The sequence below is a fragment of the Saimiri boliviensis genome, chromosome 2 (assembly GCF_048565385.1).
Source record: "Saimiri boliviensis isolate mSaiBol1 chromosome 2, mSaiBol1.pri, whole genome shotgun sequence".
Taxonomy (NCBI): domain Eukaryota; kingdom Metazoa; phylum Chordata; class Mammalia; order Primates; family Cebidae; genus Saimiri; species Saimiri boliviensis.
This window is the reverse complement of record NC_133450.1, coordinates 213,799,601-213,822,730: the sequence shown is the minus strand read 5'-3', so window position 1 is coordinate 213,822,730 and position 23,130 is coordinate 213,799,601. Positions and strand designations below refer to the sequence as shown.

General features: G+C 35.5%; 1 protein-coding gene across 17 annotated transcripts in view; it reads right to left on the bottom strand.

The window, feature by feature from the left end:
* Positions 1-23,130, bottom strand: part of CNTRL (centriolin) — a 95,575-nt gene that overhangs the window by 51,113 nt on the left and 21,332 nt on the right. For 14 of the 17 annotated variants that reach the window (XM_074395253.1, XM_074395252.1, XM_074395256.1 and 11 more), the window contains 8 exons: positions 21,914-22,055; positions 19,734-19,920; positions 17,044-17,237; positions 11,845-11,964; positions 10,705-10,927; positions 9,230-9,339; positions 5,942-6,136; positions 712-865 (listed from right to left, as the gene is read on the bottom strand). In XM_074395253.1, coding sequence (XP_074251354.1) covers positions 712-865; positions 5,942-6,136; positions 9,230-9,339; positions 10,705-10,927; positions 11,845-11,964; positions 17,044-17,237; positions 19,734-19,920; positions 21,914-22,055 — 1,325 coding nt within the window. The other 3 variants (XM_010335890.3, XM_074395261.1, XM_010335889.3) reach the window with 2 other exon arrangements.

The following is a 23,130-nucleotide window of genomic DNA, read 5'->3' as shown; positions in this document are numbered from 1 at the left end:
GGCTTATTTATTTACTATTTTTCTTGTAGAGACAGTGTTTCACCATGTTTCCCACACTGGACTCGAAGTCCTGGGCTCAAGTGATATGCCTGCCTCAGCCTCCCAAAGTGCTGGGATTACAGGCGTGAGCCACCACTCCTGGCCTATGAACATATCTCATGTAATTCTCCCAACAACTAATGATTGAGATAATAACAACTTGTCCAAGGTGACACAGCTGACAGTAGCAAAACAGGGAGTGTGACCTTTTTACACTGAGCCCAGGCTCTCACTACTATGGCCTATTGTCTTCCTTTTCCACTATTATGGAAATGTCACAGTTTAAATCTGCATTGCAAAAGTAGTTCCTAAAACTCTTTCTTCATATAATCAGACACTGAATTCCCTGATGCCAATGGGTGCTTTGCTCTTGAATGGATTTTATGCCATAGACAATCACATGCCAGAGCTTATCATGATCGTGTATTGACTTCTGGCCTACTGACTGGAATGACCTGACTCACTAGACGTCAATGCGACAAAACAAAAACAAAACTTTAAAAGTGTATTAAGTATTAAATACTTTTGGGTATCCTGTAAATATTTCTCTATCAAACATTAGCACTAACAGGTAAACTGTATTAAGCTAATATCTGGATTAATGCTTATCTTTATCATCTTTCTTTTATTAGTAAAAAACTGACTTACCTTAAATCATATTTAAATTCTCACCTTCAGTTAGTTGTTCTTCAAGGTCCTTAATCTCTTCAGTTTCCTTAGCAATTCTAGAAAGTATCTCATCCAAACGACTTTCAAGTTGTTTGTACTGCTTGTTCATAATGTCAAGCTGTTGTTCTTTACTCCTCTTTTGAGCCTTCATATGGGACTGAATTTAAAAAAAAAATCAACAAAACCCCAAATTCCTTAAACTCCTTTAAAAATAATAATCCTTAACATTTTTAAAGAAAGAATAGGAAATAAATATAATAATTTGCATCTATTTTGTGTCAGGCCCTAGATTGTTTTCACATGGGTAGTTTTCACTTAAACTTCAGGATAACTTGATATATAAATCATTTCCACTTTACAGGTGAGAAAACTGAGGATCAGAGAGGTTAAGTGATTTTTCCAAGGGCATAGCTAGGTAGGTAATGTAGCCATGTTCAGTGTTATTTGCATTGCATGAGATTGCGCCTCTTTTTCTATTTTTTTTTTTAAATGGAGTCTCACTCCATCACCCAGGCTGGAGTGCAGCAGCACAATCTGAACTCACTGCAACCTCCATCTCCCAGGTTCAAGTGATTCTCCTGCCTCAGTCTCCCGAGTAGCTGGGGACTACAGGTGCACACCACCACACCTGTTCTTTGCTTTTTTTTTTTTTTTTTTTTTTTTTTTTCAGTAGAGATGGGGGTTTCACCATGTTGGGCAGGCTAGTCTCAAATTCCTGATCTCAGGCAATCCAACAGCCTTGGCCTCCCAAAATGTTGGGATTACAGGCGTGAGCCCCCATACTGGCCTAAAATGTGTGTTTTTAAAAAAGTTTTCCAAAGTTAGTTGGTTATAGCATATATAGAAAAAAACTTTTAAAAACTATATCCCAAAATGTTAACAAGAATTGTACCTGGGTGGAAGGATTACACCGGGAATTTTTTTCCTTTTGTAATGAGTATTTTTATATTTAAAAAAACTTTTATAGTAGATAACGCCTTTTTAATTAAAAAACACATTAAATGTACTTAAAAAAAGGTTTCTTAGAAGAAAATAGAGGCATGAAATAGATAAAATACTTGAAATTCAAATTTACTTTGAATCTTTTACACAAACATTTTGCTTTTTAATAAACTGAGAGCTGAGAGGGACCTCAAAGACCACTTAGCCCGGTGAATCTCAAAATGGAGGGCCCTACGGAAGCACACCTCTCTACCACTACACTTGTCCATGGTGGAAAACAGAGCTTTCACACACCCACACACCCTCTGGTACCCTGAAGAGTGGATTGTATTTCTCAGGTATGCTAGGGAAAGCAAATCAAGAGGCAACGATCTAGTCTAACCCTTCCTTTTAAACATGAGAAAATTGAATTTCATTTCCATCAAATGACTTTCCCATCTCCTAAGGCAACTGTTCATATGGAGACAAAATAATTCCCCAGAGAACCTGAGCCCTCCCCCTCACTCCTTCATGACTCTTAAGTTTGCACCCACAGGATCAGAGGAACACAACAATAAATGAAGAGAAAGTTATCGAAAGAGGGAACTGTATCAGTCAGAAAAATGAACACCAATGATTTCAAGTGAAGACCCATGTGATTATAAAAGAATATTTCTCAATTTTATGTATTTGCTTACCCGAAATACAAGAAAGAAAAGTCTGTTCATTTCTGATGAACAAAAGACTGTGGCAGTTTAATTGGAAGGTTTTTAATTTACACTACTGGTAAAACTTTATAGGATTTTGCAAACTCTTTTCCCTACACTCCCAAAATACCCATTTGAAATCTTTCTGAAAAGTTACATGTAACAGCTTACATTCTAAGTAAATTTCGAATTGTTATGGCTCAAGAAGTAATTTCTTAAAAGACTGCACTCATATCAATAAATCTTTAAAATTCACCGGTAAAAATTCCACCGAAATCTTTATACACAGGACAAAAATTTGGTTCAATATGCTCATGGTGTATATTAAACACATGAGAACAAAAGTAGATTCTAGGATTTACACCGAGCTCACAAAAGAGTTATTGTAAAAACAGGAACTTCCATCTCTGACTCCTCCTTCTTTTAAGTCCTTTGTACAGAGAGAGAAAAATGATCATACCTTAACTTAAAATTCATCCTGTTAAAACTGAGCCGTTGATAACAGAGAAATTGTGGGCGGAACGCTTTCTAATGCTGTCTTCAAATTCATGTGCACTTCCCTCTCTGACAGCCACATTTTTGCAAGCGCCCCGGAGCTTCTGTAACTTCGCTGAGCCTCAAACCACATTCTTGACCAAGAGTGAGCGGCGGCCCCGCCCATCCAATCACCAGCAGCCTCTGCGGGCAGGCCCCACCCTCTGCGAGTTAAATCATAACACAGGAAGCTCCCAGGGGCCAATCACGCCCAAACTTTGCAACAGATCACTACAACAGCTCATTCCCTCTAGCGAACAGTTACCTTCTGCTTCCAATAAAGCATTTCCCAAAAGTAATACAAATCTTTATTATGTTTGCTCCTGTGATAATCTGTGCTTCTATCAGTAATTTTATAACTAAAACAGTCTGCGATTTTTAAATGGCACACTTTCCTTTTGAAACCTAGTTAAATGCTTATATTCGCTGAAAACTTGCCTAGGTTTGGTTCTGATCTAATTTTAAAATAATCTCTTTAGACCTTTAATCCCTTTGTGAGGTGAGGGTCATTGTAGTAGTATATGGGAGGGCTCCACCGCTTTCTAAAATGATGATTTGGGGGCAAATCACTTAATCTTTATCACATTTTCATCCTCTGCAAATTCAAAGAAAAATGGATGGATGTGATAAAATTAAGTTCCTTGCCAAAACATGGACAATGCCCAGCACAATGTATGACATATCGTGGGCACTTAATATGTTTGTTTTCTATCATATCTCATCAAAGTTAAGCTTTTAAATTACATTGGCTATTCAGAAAGATACTTCATCTGATTACATAAAAATTAATTAAATAAAAGTCTACCTATATCTATAGAAAAATATGCAGGCATCTCACTCTTTATAATTTCTCTTCTGCTTAAAAACTCACATTTTTTAGCCTAAAATGGGATGCCTAATACTAGCAATATGAAACTTGGTGAATCAGAAGATGTTCCCTTTGGATGAACTTAAGAACTATTAGTAGTTTTAATAAAATTTAAAAAGAAATTCAAATCTGGTTTGTATGTTTCATCCCCACTGCACAGGTTGATTTCAAAACCTGGATGCGATTCCCATGTCTTATTTACCTCCTTTCTCTATATAATTCTCTACAGAAATCCAGTGACAAATGTTCTGTCTGCCAGAAATATCACAGTCATTTACTGAAAGCAAACACATACTCCAGCTACTAATTAGACTCATGGATCACAGAACTAGAAGGGGAAGCAAAGGAGTTTTTGGTAGAATCTGGTCTATATGCTGCTTCCTTTCTCCCTTCCAGGATGCAAACATTCACAATGCAAACATTCATAAATACAGAGCTGGTCCCTGGGGATACAGATACCAGTAGGATACAGTTCATGTCCTCAGGTGCCTTACATGGGTGGCAGATTGAACAAATATATGTGATAAAGTAAGATATTGTTGACCACATTACACATCACTTAAAATACTCCCTTTTTCCCCAAAATTATTTAAAATAATCAAGACTACTTTTGGTTTCAATGTTAATACTTTGGTTTCAATTTTTAGGTTTTCGTTAGAAAAGACCTTGTATCTGTGATGATAAGGTTATCCTTTATGGACATTAGCTGGCCCACAAAAAATATATATGATATTGTACTAAATATATAAAGGAATAGTTAAATAACTTGTCAAGTACATAAAGCAATTATAGCACAATATTCTTGCTATGTTAAATGTCATGATTTCCATTAATTCAGAGATCTTAAAGTTCTTTTTTTAAAAACAAAAACATTATTCAAGGTATGCCAGGAAAATGTGTAGGAGATATTTTTTCCTTGTATTTTGGAAATATTAGCTAAAATATAAGCAATTAGTACAACTTCTTAGAGTAGAGACAGAGACAGGAGCCTGACCATATCCGGCCACCTGACCACATCTAGCTTGGTTCCAGAGAAACATTCTAGAGAAATGTTTCCTTTTTAAAGGACAAAACAAGACAACATGAAAAAAAATACATAGCTTCAGGGGAATATTTGTATAAAAGATTAAATAGAATAAGGTAGAAAAAGGACTCTGAAACCCCTTCAGCTCTTTCTGTTCTTAAGAAAGATGAAAAAAAGGCAAGGAGAGAGAAACGTAAGGAGCAGATCTCTCTTGCTATGCAGTACAATGAAATTCAACCACTTAAAAAAAAGTATACCAGCCAGGTGCAGTGACTTACGCGTGTAATCCCAGTACTTTGGGAGCCTGAGGTGGGTAGATTACCTGAGGTCGGGTGTTTGAGACCAGCCTGATCAACATGGAGAAACCCCGTCTCTACTAAAAATAAAAAAATTAGCCAGGCATAGTGGTGAGCACCTGTCGCTTGAACCCAGGAGGCAGAGGTTGCGGTAAGCTGAGATCGCAGCATTGCACTCCAGCCTGGGCAGTAAGAGCGAGACTGTCTCAAAAAATAACAATAATAAATAAGTATACTATGCGGTCATCATTTACTGAAAACTACATTCTTCAAGCCCTAGGTTGTTTTGTTTTAGACATATACATACATTCCGTGTGTGTGTGTGTGTGTGTGTGTGTGTGTGTGTGTGTGTATATGATATACATACATATACACATACATACATTATATATACACACATATGTATGTACAGTTTTCCTTTGGTATCCATGGGGTTTGGTCCCAGGATTCCCTGCAGACACCAAGATTCACTGATGCTCAAGTCTCTTATATAAAATGGCGTAATATTTGTATTTAACCTATGCATATTATCTTATATGTTAAAATCATCTCTAGATTACTTATAATACCTACTACAGTATAAACACTATGTGAATAGCTGTTATACTGTCTTGTTTAGTGGAATAATAACAAGGGAAAAAAATCTGTACATATCTAGTATGGATGCAACCAACCTTTTTTCCGCTAATACATGTGATCTGCAGTTGGTTAAACCCACAGATGCAGAATACATGGATATGTAGGGCTGACTGTATTTATGTATCACTTAAATTTGTACATCAAACTAAAAGAGACTTTCAGAAAGGACTCTGGACTCTGATGCTAACAATAATGAGACATGTAATATGTAGACAGACAAGTCAAAATTTCTTAATTTACTCACATGTTTTGGGTCTTTGGAATCCAGTCTACCTATGGCTATTTGCAGGTCCTTGATCTCCTTCTGCTTTTCAGCAATTTCCTGCTTTTGTTTTTCCATCTGCAGTTCTAGATCCAGAGCTTCAGGGCGTAATTGATTCACAAGTTGTAGTCTACCACTCAACTGCTTGTAAAGAAGGTCTTTCCCTGCTTCTGAAATCTAATCTCCCCAAACCCCAATATATAATTAACAGAGAAGAACAACGTTGATTTATTAAGACAACATCTATAATTTTAAAAAGTATTCTATGTTCTATCAGTTTTTTAAAAATAAAAGTAAAATATGGGAGTTTTCTAAGCACTCCATTGCATATTTTACACTTATGATTATATGCAGAAAATCTTACTTTATAAAAGTTTATGAAAACTAATAGGCACAAATCAAGTTGTCATTCTATAATAGTATAGGCAACTTGTAAATTATTAATAAACATAATACTAATAATAGCACTTACTATGGACCATGCACTGTTCTAAACTCTATATCCTTTTATTTAATTCTCAAAACATATAAAGTAAAAAGTATAATTATCCAATCTTATAGATAAGGAAACTGAATCATGGAAAATCTGAATATCTTACCCAAGAGCATACTAGGAGTTTGTGAAAGCAAGACTTTGTGTGACTCTAGACAATTTCACTATTACACTACAGTTTACTAATTAGCTTTAGTATAAAGACAGTCAACCAATATATTGAGTACTGACATAGATGCAATAACTTAATACTCTCTTATTTCTAACAGTTTTTAACATAGAGATTTAAACAAATGTAAAAATTTCTCCAGAGTCTGTATAGAAGTACAAAAAAGATGAATATAAAAGACTGAAAGGAAATAAAATAAGAATAATTATTATGTAATTCCCTATAACTGCAATACCTTCATGATCAGGAAAAAATTTTAGAATTCCATGTTCACTGGAAAATCATCTCACATTACAGAATTTCAAAATATAGCAAACTCTCATTAAATCTGAGATTTTTATTTAACTGAATCAGAACCCGGCTGAAGCTTACCTTTGTTAGCATGTCAAGTGAATAGTATAAATAAAAATTCAAGCTATTAACTATTTATTAATGATTATTAACTGTTAATATTAACCCATTTAAATAACTCGATTTTCCAAGCATATTTTGAAAGTATACATTTCTTTTAAAATTACGTACATTATTTACATCTACCATTCTATATAAAGCTTTAGCCAGTGTTATCATAAAACATTCTTTTTAAATTATTAAAACCATCTTGATAGCTCCCTCCATCTCATCTCTTATTTTCAAACTATCTTTAAGTCCTGTCAGTTTGACTGTCCGGTGTTTCCTGGAATCAGCTGGCTTTCTCTCCACATCCACCAGCACCTTCCTGGTTAGTACCAGTATCATCTCTTGCCTGTACTGAACAACCACCTGACAGGTACAGATGCGCACATTTCCATTCTTTCTATCTCACTCAGTCCATGTCACCCTTTGTGAAGTAGGGCAAAGTGACAAATAGGATCAGCCACTCAACTATCAAAGGTTTCCCACTGCAAGCAAAATAAAATTCAAATTCCTTCAAATGGCTTATGAACAATTTGGGAGGCCAAGGAGGGTAGAGCACTTGAGCCTAGGAGTTCAAGACCAGCCTGGGCAACATGGTGAGACCCCCATCTCTACAAAAAAATACAAAAAATTAGCTGAGAGTGGTGGCACATACCTGTAGTCCCAGCTATTCCGGAGGCAAAGGTGGGAGAATTACCTGAGTCCAGAAGTCAAGGCTCGGTCTCAAAAAAAAAAAAAAATTGCCTACGAAGCCTGGCATGATCTTTAACCTCATGACTCTTTTAACTTCATCTTCCTCTACACTCTCCCTCATTCTGCAGAGAAATCTCTAATATGAAGGCCTTTGTACACACTGTCACCTCTATGTGGAATAGTTTCCACCAGCTCTGCCTTACTGGCTCCTTCTCATCCTTTGTCTTTGCCTGTCACCTTCTTAGACAGGCCTTCGTGAATCCCCACAATCTGAAGTATATCTCTTTTAACATCTCCCCAATTTTCTATTTTTTTTTTTCTTACAACACTGGTGCTGTTAAACTTTTATTTTTTTCCTTTTTGTATATTTATTGTCTTATTTCCCCCACAAGTCTGGCCATGAGAGGGACATATGTCTATTTTGTTCATTACTCAGTGCCCAGCCCAGTGACTGACATATATAAGCTTCCAATAAATTTGAATCAATTTTTAGTTATTATAAAATCTGAAAGTAACAATATAGTGTATCTTTTAAAATAATCTACAATTTGGACTTCACATTCTTGTTCTACCTACTGTGGTATGAATGTAGTTACCATCATAATTTTTAAATACTTTTAAAAGTTGTACGAAAACCTGTTTATACACCTAAAAACTAAAATGTCAAGCTACTTCCCTTTTTGAATTTTTCCCCTGTGCAATTACATCATGGATTTGAGCTGCTTACTTGCCTATTTTACAACATACTTTGGTAATTTTTGAGAATATGTTCACATATCTTCGATCTTTTTGTACACCACATATCTTTTTTTTTTTCTTTTTTTTTTTTTTTTGCTTATGTTTGATGACAATGTTCATGCTATCGCAGAAATATCTCCTGGTTCTTTTTTTTTTTTTTTTGAGACGGAGTTTCTCTCTCCTTACCCAGGCTGGAGTGCAATGGCGGGATCTCAGCTCACCGCAACCTCCGCCTCCTGGGTTCAGGCAATTCTCCTGCCTCAGCCTCCTGAGTAGCTGGGATTACAGGCACACACCACCATGCCCAGCTACTTTTTTGTATTTTTAGTAGAGACGGGGTTTCACCATGTTGACCAGGATGGTCTCGATCTCTTGACCTCGTGATCCACCTGCCTCGGCCTCCCAAAGTGCTGGGATTACAGGCGTGAGCCACCGCGCCCGGCTCTCCTGGTTCTTAATGTAAGTCCCAGGATCTTAAAGATGTGCAGAGTGCTTAATTAAATTAGAAGAGATACATCAGGAAGCAACTTCTCAAGACTACATCTTTTTACATAAAATTAAGTAATTTATTTCTAAACATGTTATTAAATGTTAATTGGATGTCAACATAAATGGAAGAAAAATATAACTGGCAAATGCTAGAACCATATTTGACTCTGAAATTTATTATTCCATAATTAAGCAGCTAACTGCTTTTTAAAATTGTTTTATATGGTTATGAAGAAAAAAACACATTTCATTTTTCATTTCCCCTTAGCACTGGTGCTTTGCTTTTACATACTTTTTTTAGTTGTATAGCTTCTTCCAGTTGTTTAAATTCTTCAGTAGCTCTCAAAATTTGTTGTTCTGCCTTTTCTATTTCGTCGTGCAGTTCTGATAGTCGAGTTTGTGCTGCAAATTTAAAAACCATGCTTACATAGTACGAAACAAGAAAAATCTTGAATTCTGAAATTTCAACCAGATAAGTCTTTCTTGCAATAATCTTCTCCACCCTCTATTAAACACAACCAAAAAAAATTTAAGTAACTATTTATGATGCCTTTCTTGTCCACCAATTAATCTCTAGAATAAACTGTTTCATGATATGATACAGAATTATACTTGATAATTTTATTTGTAAAATTGTTAACATGAAAGGGGCTTTACTGGATATTCCCAACACTAGTAAGCCCTTTTGGGAGAACAAGAATTTTATTGGGAAATATGCACTTTACAAGTCACTAAGTTCTAATTAGGTTCAGGATACTTTAAAAAACCCACAAAACCTTGTGTTAGAGGCAAATGCTTTATCATGGGATTCAATATCAAGAAATTCCCTACCAAGCTCTCTCTCCCAGTTGGAGATGATCTCAAATCAATTATTTTCTACCTAAAATTTAAGATTTCTCTCTCCCTGTCTCCTACAAAACTGTGAGCCATTTCCTTTCAAGCTAGTCTGCACATACATCTGATTTATTTTTACCTTCCCCAAGAGCCTTGCATATAGTATACATAGACATGAATACTTCAGTTTCTTTTCTTCCTTCACTAAGTCAACCTCTATTTGTCTTCCAGGTCTTCTATTTAGCTACCAGTCAAGGGAAGGTAAGCTGCTGGTCTGATTGATAAGAGCACCACAGTGGGCCATAACGCTAGGGGGATCCACAAACCCAGGTCAGAGTTCTCTTTCTTCCATATCACACAGCTTTGTGGGTAAGTAGATTCAAAGTCTGTCATCAGCAGGGTCTCTAAAGTGCACCCCCGGCTTGGCTTGATTTCTTCCGTTATGTGACTTGCCAGAAGGTATTAAGATCCCTTGAATCAGAATATGGAGCATGGGGCATGTCAGGAAAAGTCAGAGGCTAGCCTTAGGCCCAAGCCTGACGAGCAGGCTCTGTCCAGCTTACACAAAGCATTGCTTTAGGTTTTGCTACATGCATAATAATCAATCAAGTGGTTCTTTACTTGCTTCAGTTATTACTAATTGTGACTTTGAATATATAGTTCTAATGCTTATTGGAAGGAGGGGATTTACTCATTCTTGAATCCCTTGGACATGTTGCCATCTAATTACTGCCAAAACCCCATTCTTAACCATAACAGGAATCATTACAAAATAAATGTTCGATAAATCTGTTTGATAATCACTACTTTTGTTTTAGAATTTTCATGGAAACAACAGCATCATCAGCATGTTTAATTAAAAGAGTTATAAAACAAAATTGGCTTACATATTCAATGTTTTTATATTTTTAAAGAATTTAAAATAATTTTAACCTGCATTTATTTTTTTTCCTTTGTCTTCCAGTTGCAGGTCCAGTGGTGCATGGCCTATCAAGTTCACGTGATCACTTCTAAGTTGTTCATCTGGCTCCATCTTCTTGATCTGTACTACCTGAGCATTATCAATAATGTAACTCTCTGTGGCAAACATATTTCTCTTGTATCTGGATTTGCCAATGTAAGGGCTTTCATCTGGAGCTTTATCAATTTCAGCATACTAAAAGCAAAATAATAGATTTATGGTTTAATAAGTGACCTCTGAGCAGTCAAATGACGTTATTCATTTTACTAGTGGCAAACATATCACAGAATTTCTCAAGTTGATGTAAATCCTACATGCCTAGACACTAAAAAATATATGGTATTCTTTCATCTTCTTCTTAATATACCAAAAAGGAAATCAGACTAAAAACAGTCTCAAAAAAAATTCTTCCTCCTACCACTGAAGAGTGAAAGTTTAGACTGATTAACAACTGCCTATAGTTATGTGATTTTTAGCACTGCTTGATCTCTCAAATTAGAAATCTGGGTGTTTTATTTTGTTTTCTTGGCAGATATAAGTAAAATCTCAGTCTAATTTTTTTTTCAGATACATGGTATGTAACCATTAGTATAATAAATATTAATCATTGAATTTTTAAAAGTGAAATACATGATATGGGTTGGAATCACTGGGTCTTAGAAGTTTGGCATTTCCCCCACTTGCAGTGTCATTTATGGCATTTGTATCAGTCATGATTGACTAATACTGAACCCAGTGATTACTGAACAAACCATGTAAGGAGATGACTATTCCCTGGTACTGAAGCACTTTTCCAAGAAGTCTGAATTTAAGGGAGCTGATCAACCCATACACTTGGGAAAGACAGCTGAGAGTTAGACAACTGCTTTTGGTAATGGATATGGCTATGGGCAGATTCTTTTTAAGTTTTTTTTTTACCTCTTTAGGATACTGTTCTAACTCTCTGAGCCAAATAATTCATAGATTCAACCAAAATACACTTTACTCCTCTCATAACAAGAAAGTAGAGTGATTACTGATAAAATCCCTTACATGTCCTCACCACCTGCCCTCCCCCCGTCTACCCCATGTGGGATTTACCTGTGGATTACTAAAAAATTAAAATAACTCACCTCTGATGAATAATAATTTAGTGGCTCAAATTTGGCATCAATTTTATAAAAGGCCAATTCCTGTTCCAGCTCATATTGCTTCTGACATGCTCGTGTTAGTTCTATGGTCTTCTGTTTTAGCTATTGGCCCAATTTGATATGAGACAACATATAGGATCAGTAAGTTAGTATAAAGGTATAATGATACAGCAAGTTCTCAAAGCTGCACAACACTCAGAACATTTTATCTTTTAAATTATAAAAAATGAAATACAAAATTATCATTTCATAAGAGATCATGTAAAAGACCTTTGAAGTTTGTGTGCTATTTCAGGACGTAATGAATAATGATTTTTAAAATCACTTAAATTTGTTTTAGCTAGACAGAAAAACATCTTTGTATCAATTATTTTTGCATAACTGGCCTAATAAATATCTGCTTCCTGACTTCCCAAAAATTAGCACTAATTTCTTTAACTGATTTTCCGACTTTAACAATAGCTTCAAATTATGAGGGAAAATGGTAACCGGCATTAACTGCAGAGAAATAAGGAGGAATGAGAAGGATGAAAATAAGAGCTTAGTTTTAATTGTCATACTGTTGTTGCTGTAGTATTTGTGGCTAACAGCATCTCAGTTTTAAGTGTTGAGGACATTAGGATGCGAATAAGCTCAATCAGATCCAAATATGTAATATTCAATTTTAATAAAGCAATTCTACTATAACTTTTTATTCTTAGAAATTTTTGGAGCTTGGAGAAGATAAATGATTCAATCTAATTTTCTGAATTTATAAATAAAGAAATTAAGTCTCAGATTGGTGAACTGACTTGTCAAAAGTTACATATTAGCATCAGAAGCTAAATATTTTATTAGCTAACTACTAGTACTACCCTTTTTCCACTAAACCAAACTTTTATTTCAAAGATCCACTAAGTGATTTTTGTCTTTTTTTTTTTTTGGCCAGTGTCTGATAGTAGATATCGAATAAAAAACATGCAGAAAAATTTCATTAATATAAAAATGCAAGCAGAAGCGAATAAAACATAAACACAAACATTTTACAAGGCCCAGGAAATCAAAGTCGTGCATGATTTAACTCACAGTCACCTCCTGATTATCCATCAAAATGGAAGTTGTAGCCTAGATAACAGGAAACACTGAGCCAAATACTCAGTGTGTGCCAGACATTGTGCTAAGATTTGACATATGCTATTTTACTGAATCTTCACAACTACCCAATAAAATGATGAAAGCTGCACAGAGAAGTTAAATAACTTGCCCAATTGCACAGCTGGTGGTGGAAGAGGCAGAATTCAATTCCAAGTCTCCTGATTTTGAATCCGACACTATTGTTCATGCTGCCTTTGATGTCCTGCTGCAGGGTGTCCAACACATTACCCACATAGATACTTTCACTGAATGCTCATAAGTCTCTGAGTCTCAAGAAAGCAACTCACAGTCAACACTGTCAACTAATCTTGGGTTCTCTCCTCAAAAGTCATTGGCAACAGTGGTAAACAAATGGCAAATGTGACTAGAATCAGAGAGAATACATGAACTGGTCTGCAGGCAAATAATAAGAAATAGACCAGGCAAATAATAAGAAATAGACTGTGCATTTCAAAGTACTTTGCTTTTGTGTCTTTTTTTTTTTTTTTTTTTTTTTTTGAGACAAGAGTTTCGTTCTTGTTGCCCAGGCTGGAGTGCAACAGCACAATCTTGGCTCACTGCAAACTCTGCCTGCCAGTTCCAAGTAATTCTCCTGCCTTAGCCTTCCGCGTAGCTGGGATTACAGGCGCATGCCACCATATCCAGCTAATTTTTTGTATTTTTAGTAGAGACGAGGTTTTACCATGTTGGCCAGGCTGGTCTTGAACTCTGACCTCCAGTGATCTGCCCACCTTGGCCTCCCAAAGTGCTGGGATTACAGACGTGAGCCACTGTGCCTGGACTTTTTGTGTCTTTTATAAGCCCTAGGCTTAGCATACAGTAAGCACTCAGTAAATGTCTGTTGAAGAAATGCATGAGTAAAAGCAAAATAGAAGTCAAATGAACCGGAAAGTAGGCTAGTTGCAGTATTAGCTGTGGATAATCAAGAGTTGACTGCAGGTAACATATTTACCAATCAGAAAAATAATTCTTTCCCCCGCATTCAAATTTGCTCTCCTATACAAACATCCATTAAAAAACAAATACATACACACAATACACATTTCCCAAGAAGGCAAGCCAGTTTCAAAACTTAAAACGTAAGCAAGCATATTTACACAAGTTAGCATGCAAATCCTGAAAAACATAATGTGCAGTTCAGGCCTGGAAGAACTACCTTCAAGGAAGAATAAAGAATCAGCAGAAAAGTTCCTGCAAGAAACCGAGACAAGGGCTAAAAGAAGCAGCAAGCAGATACTGTTCACCTAGAGAGTTAAATTATAATAATAAAGTTGCTCTTTACTGACAACTTACCATAGGAAGATATGGCTTTTAGTACTGTCAGTATTCTTACATGGACATATTTTATTGTCATTCTGAGGTATAGATTTACTATCTTCTGTTACTTAGCTTGATTCATTTCAAATTATTTTCACACTCATTACCTCATTAAATCCTCACAATTCTGTGAAGCTAGCAGGACAAGTAAATAATTCTCATTTTAAATATAACTAAACTGAAGCACAGGAATTAAATAATTTGCAAAAGGACAAAGAGTAAATTTGGTTAATATTTGTTGTTGGCAGGACAGGATTACTATGGTTTAAACAACCACCAGAAGACTTAGTTCAGTGCTACTTTTCTATACATTAACTGGCCTAATGCATAAGCAATTACTTTATAAACCAGAAAACGTCACATCATAGCAGACGATGTTCTCACTAGATATTCTGCAAAAAATAATAAAAATGTTTTTCTTTTTCTTTTTTTTTTTTTTTTTGAGATGGAGTTTCGCTCCTGTTACCCAGGCTGGAGTGCAATGGCGCGATCTCGGCTCACCGCAACCTCCGCCTCCTGGGTTCTGGCAATTCTCCAGCCTCAGCGTCCTGAGTAGCTGGGATTACAGGCATGTGCCACCATGCCCAGCTAATGTTTTGTATTTTTAGTAGAGATGGGGTTTCACCATGTTGACCAGGATGGTCTCGATCTCTTGACCTCGTGATCCACCTGCCTCAGCCTCCCAAAGTGCTGAGATTACAGGCTTGAGCCACTGCGCCTGGCTTAAAAATGTTTTTCAAATGTCAGCTCTTAAAATAAGACCCAGAATTATTTTAGGCATCAAACAGTCCTTGGGACTAACAGAACAGGCAAAACCAATATGAACTGACAATTTATAGAAGAAATACAAAATAGCCAATAAATATATATGCAATACTCAACCCTACAACAGCTATAAAAATTCAAAATTAAAACAAGATTCCATTTATTCTACCATATGTACAAATTCAAAATAACAATACCCAGTTGGAAATTGGGTATTTTCTTTCCTGCTGTGGAAACGTAAATTGCTTAGAAGCTTTTTGAAGTGTGCATTAACATTTATCAAAATTTTAAATGCAAATTACACAGTAATTCCACTTCTAGTGGTTTATGCTAAAGAAATACTAGTATGAATGCATACAAATTTTTGTGTGTACATAGAGACACACACACACAAAGATTTTCTCTGTAGTACTGTCTCTAATAGGAAAAAAAGTGAAAGTAACCTAAATATCCACCATTAGGAATAGGTTAACTAAACTATGACAAATACATTTAATGGAACACAACACAGACTTTAAAAAGAATGAGAAAACTTTATATATACACATATACATTTCTTTTTTAACTTGGAGAGCTGTCCATGTATGCTGTTTTGTGAAAGATAAGACAGTTAACAATAATATACAGTCAACCCTCCATATCTGTGAGTTCTGCATCTGTGTATTCAATCAATCACAGATTAAAAATTCTTTTTCTGAAAGGATGGTTGCATCTGTATTGAACATGTACAGATATTTTTTCTTAATTATTATTCCCTAAACAACGTAATATGATTTAGGTATTAGAAGTAATCTAGCAATGATTTTAAAGTATACTAGAGGATGTACATAGGTTACTTACAAATACTACACCATTTTACCTAAAGGACTTGCATATCCGTGGATTTTGGTATCCATGGGGGTGTCCTGGAACCAATCCCCCACAGATACAGAGGAATGATTACATACAGTGATAAACCTTTTTTTATTTCCAAAAATATTAAAAGGTATAAGGTGCCTAATTACATATACATTATGTAATTACATGTATACTGTATAATAAGCATAGAAAACAAAAATTAACATCCGGAGAATGGGGTAGGGAAGAGTGCACTTTCATTTTTGCTAAATACAGTTGTGTTGTCTAAATTTGTTATAATGAACATACATTAATTTTGTATATAAATGTGTTTTTATCTTATTTTTGCAGAGACAAGGTCTCATTATGTTACCCAAGCTCATGTTGAATTCCCAACCTCAGGTAATCATCCCACCTCAGCCTCCCAAAACGTTGGGATTAAAGGCATGAGTGATGGTGCCTGGCATAAATGTGTTTCTAACTGGTTAATGATAAAAATAGCATAATGACACAGAGAAGAGCACAGTCTGACTTCTAACAAAAATAGGTACAGAAAAAAAAGGAAAAACTTCTGACAGTTTACAAAACATTTTTTCACCGCATAAACATATCAGTAACATTATAAATAAGCAAAAGAAAAAACTAGGCAACTACAATTCATAGTTTTAGAATAGTGGAAAGTCTTAAGGTCTGACATTTTGCCAAGGTTTTCAATGGGCTGACTAACATGCACCAGGTAATCAACATATAGAAATTACGAGTTTTTTTAATCTTAGTAATAAAAGATGGATTCCATGTCCAAAAAGACCTATAATTCACGAAAATTTGGCTAATTTTGCCAAATTGCCTTCTAAATGTTTTTCCCAATGAACAGCCTCGCCTACAATGTTGTTTTTAAAAAATAAAAATGTCTAGGAGTACATAATGCAGCACAAGATAGCATTAGCCTTTTGGGAAGCCATATCATCCAGTACACAGTCAACTACAATTCATAAGCCTTTCACACATATTTCTGTTAAACCACATCTTCCCCATTATATGGTCAGGAAGTTGTATTTTTAGACCCTAAGGCAAAGAATTATCTGTCTTAAGAGAATACAGCCAAAACACTGTAAAATATGAACTTACCAATTCATTTTTTGTGTTTAAGTCACTCTTCAGTTCTTCACAGCTCTGTTTCTGTAACATGGCCTCCTCTTTCAATGATTTATTTAATTTATCTTGATTTTTGATTTCCTCAAGGAACCTTGTTTGTTTGTTCTTAAGCTCTTCAGTTTCTATCATCTTTTTTTCTAGGTCTCTTTCCAGTCTTTCTACCTCTTCTGCCAATGAAAATTTAATAGTTTATTTATCATTATAGTTCCTATTTTTAAAAAGGTAAGAATATGTCTCAAAACAATAGCCAAAAAAAGTCTAAGAATATTATAAATACAATTTTACTTTTAAAATTAGCCACTATGGTTTTGGAAAAAAGACTATCCTGATCTTGAAATTGATTTATATTAAGGCATCCTTTTGATGACATTTTTAAAAGATAATACTTTACTTCCAAGTATTTAATCCAATTAGTGTGCTGATAAATGAGTTTTTTTTAGGTGACCTTTGAAAAACATGCAATATTTTTCTGACGTTAGTAATTACATTTAAAAGGATGCTGCAAACATGTTTGCAAAATACTGTATTATCTTAAAATCCTTCAATGGCTTCCTGTTACTCTTAGGATAAGATCCAAAAGGTTTGCAAAAAGCAGATAAAGTTCTTCATAATTTGGACTCAACCTCCCTCTTCTGCCTCTTCTTCAAGCATATTCTACTGCAGCTTCCTTAATGTGATCCCATTTCTTCAGATTTGTGATGCCTCTTCTCATCTACAGGCTTTTATTCACATTCTTTCCCTAGAACTGTCTTCCTCTACCTCCTACTGGGCTATTTTGCATCCTCGAGGTCTTAAGTTTTAAAAAAACATTTTGAGAAGCCTGCCCAGGCCCTAATAGATGCTTCTGAGGGATGCTCCCATGCCACCCTGAAATTCTGCTTGGCCCTTGTCACACAGGGAGTTGTAAAATGTGATCAAATAGCTTAGCTGTCTGCCTTCCCCCACTAAAGTGTCACAAAAGCAGAAACTGCATTTCTCTGGCTCACCATTAGATCCTAAGAGTCTAGCACATTAAAGGCTCCTAATTAATATCTGAAGTCATGAAGGAACCACGAGTAGTCTAACCATTTCCCCCAAAAGTATATCTAGATGATGACTTTCCTTTGCATTATTAATATTTTTAATGATTCCAAAACATAAACTTCAGAATAACAAATGTTGAATTGCGGAGATTCCAAACTAATAAAAATTTGCCATGTTTCTCAAGTACTAGATCAAACCATATGAAATTGCCATTTTTGTAGGTCAAAACAGACTAACACCAATTTCAAATGAACATAGGCTCATTTTCCAAAACTCTAAAATGGCTATTTCATACCTTCCTGTAAGGCCGGTTGCCTCACCAGGAGGCCGGACACACCCATCTCTGCACTCAGCACCTGACTCTGCACCCGGCACCAGGCTCTGCACTCAGCACCTAGCTCTCATGGAAGGCTCTGGCTAATGCAATCCTGGCCAGTTCTTGCACCGGAAAACTTGCCCAACAACTCGCCAACCAATAGTGGCCCACCCCTTCTCAATCCTGCTCCCCTGGACTCAATCAGAGCACCCAGCTGTTGCTCATTCCTCCTAGCCATAAACCATATACTAATGACTGAACATAAAATTTGTATTGCTAGTCCAGATCTCTTTAAACTCCACTCACATTTCTGACTCTCTATTTGACACCTCCACTTAGTTGTCTCACAGACATTTCAAAGTCATGTCCTAAACAAAACTCTGAATTCTCCATTTTTATAAATGACATCACCATCTAGCCACTCACTCAAGCCAAAAGCCTGGGAATTATTCAATCCATTAGAAAATGCTACTGCTTCTACCTTCAAAACTGATCGATCTATCTTTCATTTCCACATCCACCATGTTAAATACAGGCCCCTAACGTTTCTAGCCTGGATCACTCCTATCCAAGAGTTAACCAGGACTGACTGCTTAGCTTCTACGATCTTGTAAATGCTTTCACATGGTATGGCATAGACTCCAGCCTAGATTACTATACTAGCCTCCTAACAGGTCCCTTCATCTCAATTTTCCCTGCTCCAAATCATTCCCTACTATATATCAAAAAATGATGTCCTATTTCTGCTTAAAAATTGTCAATGGCTTTCCACTGCACCTGGAATAAAATCAAAATTCCAAGGCCCTGTGCCATCTCACACCTACCTATGTCTCCAAACTTTTTGTTGAGCTGTCCTCCAGTCTATCTGATCTTCTTTCACTTCCTTAAATTCACAGGGTCTTTCGAACCTTAAAGAACAAGCTGCTCCCTCCCCTTGAATGTCATTTTTCACTTGGCTAATGCCCTCTTCTCTTTGCTTTCAGGTTAACAGTCACTCCTTCAGAGAGCCATTACTGTAAACCACAAAGAGGGTTCACCTCTGTTACTTTATTTGGGTTTATTTGCTTTTTGTCTGTCTTCCCTGCCAAAACAGAAGCAGCATGGACACCAGCAATATATGTCTTTCTCCCCATTGTATCCTTAGTGCCAAATACAGTGCCTGGTGCACAGCACACAATAAATATTTGTTGAACTGATTTATGTTGCCATTTCCCATGTACATTTTAATAGCACTACAAAGTTCATAATACATATTTCTAGAAAACTTCTGAAAATAAATTCCTTCCTCAACCAAATTTATTATTTTTTTGAAATTTAATCTTACCTAAACTGAATCTGTCAAAAGCCTCCTGTCTATCCTGAGTGGTTACTGGCTGACCTTCCAAACTTTCCAGTGAACGGAGGTGGAAAATGGTAAACTGGAGGTAATGTGGAAGGGTCACAATTGGATTTTCAACTAGGTTCAGAGAAATCAAATCTTGAAGCGGTTTCAACTTGCTTATATCTTGGAGCTGAAATGATATAACATTAGTATTGGTATAATTTAATTTAAAATCATAGCATACCTCAAGGAAGTTACAAATCAAGAAAATTTAACATGGCAAGGAACCTATTCATGAAACCAATTACCCAAAAGTAGCAGTTGTCAGGAGAGATACAGAAGAAGAGTGTATGAGTATTTATAGTGTATTTGGATGGTATCAGGCATTTTCCATATACCATTTCATTTGTGACTCCTCACAACAACCTATCATCTAAGTATCACCTTAATTTTACAGATGAAGAAACTCAGGATCAAAGAAGTTACGTGACTTGGCCAAAGCTCAAAGCCTGTAAGTGAATGAAACAGGATTTGAATTCAAGTTTGTATAACTCTAAACTTTGTCTTTTCATTATACTGATTCAACAAATCAAAAAAAATGAATGGCTATTAAAAAATGTTTGGAAAGCTTCAGATAACTGAGCTATAATTGACAGTTTATTCAGATAGTTTATTCTCAACCTAAAAAGGCTGAGAAACAGTACTCCAAATAGCTAGTACAAATAAATCTTCTCTCCCAAGTGAATGTGTAGCATTCTTCATAATGCCAATGTCCAATATCAACTGGGTGAAAACATCATACAAAATTAGAAGTAAATATTGACTGACTGATTTTCCTATTGCTCAACTGACACGGACTAAGTTGATACGATCTAAGAATCAACTACTTCAGGAATATATGGTAAATTTTAGATCTATGGCTACCTCTTCCCATCATCCCATAAGCTTCAAGAGCTCCAAGGTAATGCTGTGTAACATGGGGTTGGGCTTGGGCTCTGAGGCTCTTGGGCTATCACAGGATAAAATTAGAAAGCATAGGTATTGTTAACAACACAGCATTAAATGAATGTTGCTTGTAATTATTGGCCTCCACTGTTGAAGGCTTAAAGAATATACCTTTGGAGTTAGTGGGTTTTTTGCATAATTTTTTTTTTTTTTTTAAGATGGGATTTCACCATGATGGCCAGGCTGTCTTTAACTCCTGACCTCAGGTGATCCACCCACCTCGGCCTCCCAAAGTGCTACGATTATAGGCGTAAGCCACTGCACCCAGCCTTAAATTTTTTTTTTTTAAAGCATTTTCACATCTATCATTTCATCTGAGCCCCCATAATAACCTCTGTAAAGGAGGCAGTATGGGTATTATTTTCCCCAGTGAGTTTTAGAGGGATTAAAGAATTCTCTAAGGTCACGGAAGGCAATTCTAGGCCCACCTTTGAAGTCACTTCTTTCATTTTCTATTCTACAACTGATGTTCTTTAAATTATAGCACAATTTTCCCAATTTTAATACAAACAAATAAATTAACATTTTTAGTAAGCAAATGCTTATTAAATATCTAGCTGTGAATAAATACCATAAGAAAATCATAAACTGTACTCCAGAGAAAAATATACATCATCATCCAAATATGTAAATCACGGTAACAAAATTGCTCTATTATAAAAAGCTAGGGATCAACCCTGTTATAACACCTAACTTCATAATCAAAATAAACTGGTAAGTTTGAAATTGCAAGTTAAAACTGTCAAAAAAAACCAACCCAGAACTTTCTTCTAAGCATTCAGTGATCTGGATTCTGGCACAAAATTTGACTTTGGATAAGGGACTCAACATGTCCTAGACCTTAGTTGTTACTGCCTAACTCATAGTATTATGAAAAATAAATCCTGTAATAAATCCTATAAACCTTGCCTTCTTAGCAAGAATGTTATGAGGCTCACATGAAATGATAAATGTAAAAATGCTAAGAGGTTAACTCTTAGTTATTATGGAACCCATGCAAAATGAGGACTGCTTATATTTAATTAATCTAGAAAATCCTGGGCTATGTCTGAATCTGGTATTTAGTCAAAGGATCAAAAACTTTACAAGAAGAAATCCCATTTTTAAAAAACTTAGATTTTTAAAAATCTCTTCTTTTTTAACAAGTCCAAAAATCCCTGCTGTTTTGAATAACTTACCGATGATATCTTATTGCCTTTCAAATTGAGGACTCGCAATGATTTTAACTTCTTCCCTAACCATAATGGAATATGCTCAATTTCATTTCCTGCAAGGTTTAGCTTTTGCAGATTACACATATTTTCTATGCCTTCGATTTTACTGAAAAGCAAAGGATAAAATTAAGTACAATGACAAGAGTCCCTGCATTGTAGTTTTAGAATAAATGGCCTTGGCTCCATGTGAGATTACTTTTCATAATGATAATTTATTAACTATTTCATAAATGAGAACTAAGAAAAGTGGCTAAAGCCAAATTTACCAGAACAGCTAAACTGCCAACCCTTTATTACTATGCCCAGGAATCCTATCCATCTTACTATCATACTTTGTGACTCTGTAACATAGAAAAGAAGAATGTGTCCATGGCAATCTCACCGACTACTGTGAACAGTACTAGCAAACAGCCAGCGGAGAGCTGGAAAACTCAGTAGCACCCTGTGCTATCTGCTACGTTCCTGCCCAAAAGATGTCTTTAATTATTGCCTTAAGTCATCATAAAAAGATTAGCTGTGCTAGCAGGATATGGGAGCCCATAGATGATACTGTATTTATGAATATAAGTAATTTAATCAGAACTTAAAAATCAAGCATTTATCACACATATTGATGAATTCTGACTGATGAAGCTTTTCCCAAGTCACTTCTAATTTATCTGTCAATTTAATTCTTTGGTCAATTTTCCATACTGCACAAATACTTCAAAGCTTCAATCTACACTGGGTAAATATTTCTAAGCTTCTCTACTTACACTTTTACTGAAATTACTTTCATCAGAATCAACTTTTTATACAAATTTTATATTAAGGCTTTATAGTCCATTAATCATTTTTTTCATTTCAGTTTTGTCATGTTAGAACTTTTGCCATTGCTAGTCATTTTCTTGGCCATCATATTTACCAAGTCTAACTTGGGAGAAAAGCAAGCAGATATTAAGAATTTCAAGATTTGATTCTTGTATCATTTTGTCTATAACAAGTTTTCTCTATGCAGTTTGAGCCACTGTCAGTTTTAGTATGTTTATTTCTCACAGCAATATTTATTATAAGTTGAAAACAAGATTGAGAGCATACTTCTTGTAGCAATGAGCAAAGAACATCAGAATCAAAACAGGTTAAAACATCTTGAGGGTCAAAATGGCAGGGTTAAAACATTCTGCTTCATGTCAGTATTCTTA